General features: G+C 42.8%; 1 protein-coding gene across 1 annotated transcript; it reads left to right on the forward strand.

Annotated features, from left to right (window-relative positions):
* The first annotated feature begins 6,288 nt into the window (after nt 1-6,288).
* On the forward strand, nt 6,289-7,930 carry sft2d3 (SFT2 domain containing 3). The gene has a single exon (XM_042099651.1). It carries the CDS (start codon nt 6,370-6,372, stop codon nt 7,036-7,038), a length of 669 nt encoding a protein of 222 aa, XP_041955585.1. The 5' UTR covers nt 6,289-6,369; the 3' UTR covers nt 7,039-7,930.
* The last annotated feature ends 285 nt before the right edge of the window (nt 7,931-8,215 follow it).

Raw genomic sequence — 8,215 nt, forward strand, 5'->3', positions numbered from 1 at the left:
CATCACATAGGCCTAATTCACACTGAACCAGAGTATTGAAGAGTATTCAGATAGAAAAAGAGTATTCATATTAAGGTAGGTAATAGTATAGTATAGTATACATCGCCAGGTACGTTGCATATTTCCTTAAGTCTGTAGAATATTTAAGCCTATGCTTATGCTGGTTTCATTTAACAGGCAGACATGGATGTCTTCTATGTTCACATTAACGCTCTGGGATTTGTTTCCCTGTGACATATTATTGATTTAAGATCATAGGTGAAATGATACCGTTGTTATCATGACGTTTATCACGTTATGATCTCTATTTACATCGTCTGCCTTTATACCCAGATCTCGATGGCAAAGAATGGTCCAATAATGTCCATGTGTTGGTGTCTGACATCGAAACGCAAAAGAGCTGCTGCACTACAGGAATTCAGCAATCTTTTTCACACCACACATAGCCTGACAATTACAAAACACTTGTAACCATGTATGACTGGCCCTTCCTCCAACTGTTCCTACACCTGTTATCTTCCTATCCTGACTGTCTGGTCTTATGCCTTTTTTTCCCCTTATGGTTTCTTCTCTCTGCCCAGTTAATGCTTAGGGATGGCGGAGCACATCTACACCCAGAAGGTGGTAAACAATGCCACCATTCGAACCCTACAAAAACAATTCCTTTGCCATGCTGGAAAGTTAGAACATTGCATAGCCTACATTGTATTTTTACTCACCCTACTGACCTCAAATTGTCTGCGCTGTAATTTTTTTTCACACCGCACACAGCTGACCTTTACAAAATACTGACCGTTACACTAACCATGTATGGCTTTGCGATCATACATTCTCACCATTGTCGACATAAGTATTATGTATAACTGCACATGAAAACAGAAGTTTGATAGTCTACCTCTGACCACAGCACAGTGTTACGGCACGCCAAGTGCTGGATAACATCATTTGCATTTACAATGGCTTGAGTTACAATATCAAACCAGCAATTATTCATATGGTTGAATGATAGGACAGATTTGGCGTAAAGTCTCCTTTTTCGACTAAGCCTACACACTGAGCTTTCTTGCTTCTCATTGAAATGACACCTTCCTTATAATGACGTTTATCGCGTGTTATGATCTCTTTATTTACACCGTCTGCCTTTATACCCAGATCTCGATGGCAAAGAATGGTCCAATAATGTCCATGTGTTGGTGTTCCCCTGTGATATATTATTGATTTAAGATCATAGGTCACATCAGTTGACTGATATTGCATTATGGATGTATGACACGGATTTCCTAATTACTGTTTTCTTACCTGCCCTGGGGATGATTACAATTAAAATGTCAGGAATGTGTGTAAAACGTATGGTGTCTTTACTTGCAACCACATTGAAATGCATGTTTAACCTACACAAATACACAAATCTCTCTCCCTAAACCATAAATTTATGGGGTACACGAGATCTGCCGGATCATTGTGGTTGCCTAGATCGATAGATGGGAACAGCCTACTAATGTCCTCCAACACGGGCATTATGTGTGACATGTTGATTGTACAATTATTTTGTTGAACACAAAGCCGTAGGAGATTTAAATAGCTCTGAGGCAAATGTCGGCTCTGTGATGGGTGCGCTCTAAGGTGCTGGATAACAACACCTACATTTAAAATTGCTTGCGTTACAGCATTAAACCAGCAATTATTCATACGATTATCAAATCTGTTACAAGTTGGACAGATTTGGGGCAAAGTTTTCTTTTTCGACTAAGCCTTATATGCGCTTGCTTCTCATTTAACCCACACATTCTTGTCTGTGGTGACGGTGGAGACTGATAAGACCTTTTTAAATTTTGTGGAATACTCGGTTTTTTACTCCAGCCTTCCTCTGGCTCTGTCTCAACTTGTTCTGTTTTCATCTTTATCACAAAACTGCCTTTCTCGGGCCTAAATGTATGGGGTACATAAGGTCTGCTGGATCATTGTGGTTACCTAGATGGATAGATGAAACACCCTCTAAAATATTGTTCTATCGTATTATTTTGTTCAGCACAAAGCCGGAGTTTTACATAACTCTGAGGCAAATGTCGGCTCTGTGATGAGTGTGGTTTTAATCGCTAGACAACATCTACTTTTAAAATGGCCTTGCACCACCTTTCAACAGGTATCACCACACCCAACAGCAGGGATGTACAGTGCTACAAAATAAGAATTTGACCTCGAAACGCAAAAGAGCTGCTGCGCTACAGGAATTCAGCAATCTTTTTCACATCACACATAGCCTGACAATTACAATTATATTTTTGGAGCATGAAAACACCACAGTCTAGCCTACCCTAAAGCGTACTTACCCTTGTCCAGCAGTGTAAAGCACTTCGGACAAGGTCCTCAAAACCTTCCCGGCCTTTTCAATTGTGCGACTCCAAGTTATGTTATTACTTGGAGCCGTAATACATACCAGGTCAGGAGTCTGTGGCATGGTGACTGCCTGTAACCTTAGCAGCAGCCCCCGGCGTGCTGTCGAACCTGAAGGTCAGACCGCTGACCGGCATGGTCACAATCCCATCTACCAGACATCGAAGATGGGAAGCCCCAAATACCATGACAAACTAAAGAAATGCATACATTTGCAAATGACAAGTCAAACAGCTCACACAACCAGTTGTCAAAAATTTAGTTTTAGTGGCAAGGCACTAATTACAATGTCTTTATTCTAAATTATAAGTCCTAAATGGAATAGTCAGACTGCAAAAACCTATAGCGATCTTCGTATGGCACCCTGATTGAAATTGCATTACTTATAACTTATCCTAACTGAAGTAGTACTAAACTTAACTTAACTCACCTGTCAATGGGTCTGGAAAGACCATCTTGTGGCAGTGACCTGTGAGCTCAGATCTCGGCCACTGCATAGGACGGTGGCGATATCCTGTACCATACATGGCGTTCATTTTTCCTTACACATGCGATGCGAGTTTTTCAAGTGAGCGTTCAGAGCAGCCACACCAAAAACGCAAAACACTGTTAAAATCATGATGGATGCATTGCTTTTTATAACTTACTGTATGTGCAATGCTTTCTCTAACATCAGTTTACTACATTAGTGTACTGCATATTTTGGGAGCATGAAAACACCACAGTCTAGTCTACCCTAAAGCGTACCCTTGTCCAGCAGTGTAAAGCACTTCGGACAAGGTCTAACAACATGTCATCCATGCCAAAGGACACCAGACCTACACAATAGAAACCACCAGCAGGAACTGCAAAGTACACATTACTTAGAAGGCCTGTTAGACCACAATCTGGGGGGCTACTCTTGACACGGACCTTGGCCTTGATACAATGGCTGGAGGCGGTGTTGGGGGTTCAGGTGCAGGTACGAAGCACACTGCAGAAGGTCCACCAACACAAGCATGCCTCTGTCATCACTCAAGTGGACACCGTCCCAACACCATAGGTCTGTGTTATGGTATAAGTATAAGTATATATCTCTCTCTCACTCTCTCTCTCTCTCTCTCTCTCTCACACACACACACACACACACACTTGATGTTGTCAGTTCATGTCATAGCAACTGCATAGCCACTTGTGCATGTGAACCACCAATGTTCACACACATATGCATGCACACTCTCTCTCTCTCTCACACTCCCTCTCAAACACATACACACACACACACACACACTCTCTCTCTCTCTCTCTCTCTCTCTCTCTCTCACTCACACACACACATACACACACACACTTGATGTTGTCAGTTCATGTCATAGCAACTGCATAGCCACTTGTGCATGTGAACCACCAATGTTCACACACATATGCATGCACACTCTCTCTCTCTCTCACACTCCCTCTCAAACACATACACACACACACACACTCTCTCTCTCTCTCTCTCTCTCTCTCTCACTCACACACACACATACACACACACACTTGATGTTGTCAGTTCATGTCATAGCAACTGCATAGCCACTTGTGCATGTGAACCACCAATGTTCACACACATATGCATGCACACTCTCTCTCTCTCACACACACACACGCACACACACACACACACTTGATGTTGTCAGTTCATGTCATGGCATAGCCTCTCTCTCACTCTCTCTCTCTCTCTCTCTCTCTCTCTCACACACACACACAAACACACTAACACACACACACAGACACTCTCTCTCTCTCTCTCTCTCACACACACACACACACACACACACACAGACACACTTGATGTTGTCAGCTCATGTCATGTCATAGCACTTGTGCATGTGAACCACCAATGTTCGCACACATATGCACTCTCTCTCTCTCTCTCTCTCTCTCTCTCTCTCTCTCTCTGTCACTCACACACACACACACTTGATGTTGTCAGTTCATGTCATGGCATAGCCTCTCTCTCACTCTCTCTCTCTCTCTCTCTCTCTCTCTCACACACACACACACACACACACACACATACACACACTTGATGTTGTCAGTTCATGTCACTTGTGCATGTGAACCAATGCATGATATGCACACTCTCACTCTCTCTGTCACTCTCTCACACACACACAAACACACTTGATGTTATCAGTTCATGTCATGTCATCACTCTCTCTCTCACACACACACACACACACTCAAGCTGATGATGTGAGGATGTCATTTCACCCCCATGTTGAGGGGGCACAAGACTTAGTTTTCTTAGCTCAACAACTTGAATGTCACTATACCATACCATTGCTTACGACGCGGTTGGCACATGATGATGCCCGTACGCCGCCCGGGCGATTCAGTAGACATAAATTGTATATTTTCTGAAAGCTGATGATGTGAGGATGTCATTTCACCCCCATGTTGAGGGGGCACAAGACTTAGTTTTCTCAGCTCAACAACTTGAATGTCACTATACCATACCATTGATTGTGATGCGGTTGGCACATGATGATGCCCGTAGGCCGCCCGGGCGATTCAATCCGCATAAATTGTACATTTTCTGAAAGCTGATGATGTGAGGATGCCATTTCACCCCCATGTTGAGGGGGCACAAGACTTAGTTTTCTTAGCTCAACAACTTGAATGTCACTATACCATACCATTGATTGTGATGCGGTTGGCACATGATGATGCCCGTAGGCCGCCCGGGCGATTCAGTCGACATAAATTGTACATTTTCAGAAAGCTGATGGTGTGAGGATGCCATTTCACCCCCATGTTGAGGGGGCACAAGACTTAGTTTTCTTAGCTCAACAACTTGAATGTCACTATACCATACCATTGATTGTGATGCGGTTGGCACATGATGATGCCCGTAGGCCGCCTGGGCGATTCAATCCGCATAAATTGTATATTTTCTGAAAGCTGATGATGTGAGGATGCCATTTCACCCCCATGTTAACGGGGCACAAGACTTAGTTTTCTTAGCTCAACAACTTGAATGTCACTATACCATACCATTGTTTACGACGAGGTTGGCACATGATGATGCCCGTAGGCCGCCTGGGCGATTCAATCCGCATAAATTGTATATTTTCTGAAAGCTGATGATGTGAGGATGCCATTTCACCCCCATGTTGAGGGGGCACAAGACTTAGTTTTCTTAGCTCAACAACTTGAATGTCACTATACCATACCATTGTTTATGATGCGGTTGGCACATGATGATGCCCGTAGGCTGCCCGGGCGATTCAATCCGCATAAATTGTACATTTTCTGAAAGCTGATGATGTGAGGATGCCATTTCACCCCCATGTTGAGGGGGCACAAGACTTAGTTTTCTTAGCTCAACAACTTGAATGTCACTATACCATTCCATTGCTTGTGATGTGGTTGGCACATGATGATGCCCGTACGCCGCCCGGGCGATTCAGTAGACATAAATTGTATATTTTCTGAAAGCTGATGATGTGAGGATGCCATTTCACCCCCATGTTGAGGGGGCACAAGACTTAGTTTTCTTAGCTCAACAACTTGACAACAATGTCTAATTAATTAACAACCTAATAAACAATAAATAATACTATACAAATCATAACACATAAGAAGCTTCATAAACTAAACGTATTTTTGAACATTTAACCAGTTTTTTCCTAATAAATTATTTATTTCACATTTATAATATTTATAATTATTTATTTCATATTCACATGTTATAGGGTTAGTCAAATCAAAAGTTTGTTTCATTATTCTGAACGATCTCCATTAAACCCAATGTGGTTAGCGGGACTTTTATTTTGAAAAAATGGCTAACTCTTAGCCGCCTTTGCTAGCAATAGATACATCCGGCACGAACATTCTATTTTCGCTAGGTTCACGCTGCTACATTCGGGCTCTGCTCTGACTGTGCATTAGCTGACAACTTCCTGTTATCATTCCATCCATGCACCTCCTACAGCAACTTGAGGAAACATGGCAGAGTTGAATCGACAACTACAAGAGTACTTGGCGCAGTCAAAAGGTGCAAAAACGATATCTCAGTCCAGTTCTAGCACAACAATAGACATAGATGAATCGGCGTCAGTTCCCGGGAGTTGGTTTGGGAAGTGGTCAAGTCCATTTTCCAATTCTAGTAGCCGCGGATCTACAGGCCAAGGGACAAGCAGCGGATTTTCCTGGCCATGGTCCTCCGAACCAGACCCTTGTTTGCCGGGTATGAGCCGTTCGCAGAGGCTCATTGCTTTTGGGACCTGTATTTTCTTCTCGGCTTTGTGCTTTGGACTCTCAGCCTTGTATGCGCCTTTACTCTTGCTGAAAGCACGGAAGTTTGCGCTTCTTTGGTCTCTAGGCTCCCTTTTTGCTCTCCTCGGAGCAGCAATACTGCGAGGACCAAGCAAGCTCATTGCAACACCGACGCCAGGAGCAGTTGTTTACCTCTGCTCTCTAGGAGGTACTCTCTACGCGGCGCTCAGCCTCCATAGCACAATACTCACAGCACTGGGAGCAGCCTTTCAGATAGCCGCAATCGTGGGTTATGTGGTTGCCTTGTTGCCTGGTGGGACTGCAGGCATGCGGTTTGTTGGTGGAATGGCAGCGTCAGCCATCAAAAGAACTGTAACCGGCAAAACCATGCCAATCTGACCTATTTTTAATATGAGGTTGTGGACTAATTTGGAGGATGCGTACCGTGCGCTCTGATCTAAGCTATTTTAGATGGCACTTTGGGACTCTTTTCAAAGCCCTATATCGCAGGGAAACAACGCCGATGTCTAGACCTAAATAACCTATTTTCTCATAGCAACTTGTAATACCCTTGCGCTACTGTACTGACTCTGGGGCAATTTCCACTTATTAAAGGGACCATGTTTTGAAAAAAGTGTGACCAGCATGTTAGACCTACGGACTTCAATCCTGTGCAAGAACTGTAGAAACTGTGATGTCTCCTTTTAAGTGACATTCCATAAACTATTAAAACTGCATTTCCTGAAGGGAAGGAAACTTTCGTTTGAACCATTAGGCCTACCTACATGTAGCCTTACTATTGACATAAGGCCGCCAATGTGAAAACGAGTTGAATCTCAGTGTGGTGACCTTTTGAGAGCATGTTGATATAATAAAGACTGCAATGATCAGTTTCTGAAAAATGCCTCCGCAATCACTCGAAGTGAAATGCTGTAATCTAGATTCATGAGTTATTTACTGTTTGTATTAGGCTTAATTGTCTGACTGCCTAAGCTTCCTGGTGTTTTTCTTTGAATTGTTGTAGCTGACCTGGTTTAAATAATAGAATCTTTCAGCACCATCTCAGTAATATAAGCTGCAGTTTAGGGTTGCTGAATACTGGAGTGAGAAAATAAAGTTAGTTTCAGAATGCTGGTCTTACTTGTGCATACATTCTGTTGCCCACTCAAGGGGAAAATAGACCACTAGATATATGCTTGAAATAATTATGTTGTACTTCATGGTGGAGTAGGAAGCCAAAGAAAATTGAGTGACATGACTCATTTCAGTAAAAAATGAAGACTTCCCCAAACAGACCTGTATGGCATTTCTGGTTTGCTTTACCAAACTCTGACACATCAACAGAGGTGTGTTCCTCTACATCGACAAGTCTATTTTCACTCAAAGAGGTTAGAAAGCACCTTATTCACTGTTAAACTAGGCTTTTCATGATGTGCGTTCATTTGATTATAATTCATCATACACCGCTGTTGTTTACCTCCTCATATTTGGGTCAAAGTTCTCATTCTTTGTGAACATGTAGAAAAGGGCTATCTTGCAACAAACATACTCAACACTCTGTTGATTAGGGCAGCTG

The sequence above is a fragment of the Alosa sapidissima genome, chromosome 1 (assembly GCF_018492685.1).
Source record: "Alosa sapidissima isolate fAloSap1 chromosome 1, fAloSap1.pri, whole genome shotgun sequence".
Classification (NCBI taxonomy): domain Eukaryota; kingdom Metazoa; phylum Chordata; class Actinopteri; order Clupeiformes; family Clupeidae; genus Alosa; species Alosa sapidissima.

What these genes read in the sequence shown, in the direction of transcription:
- sft2d3 (XM_042099651.1), top strand. Translation starts at nt 6,370, where the DNA reads ATGGCAGAGTTGAATCGACAACTACAAGAGTACTTGGCGCAGTCAAAA.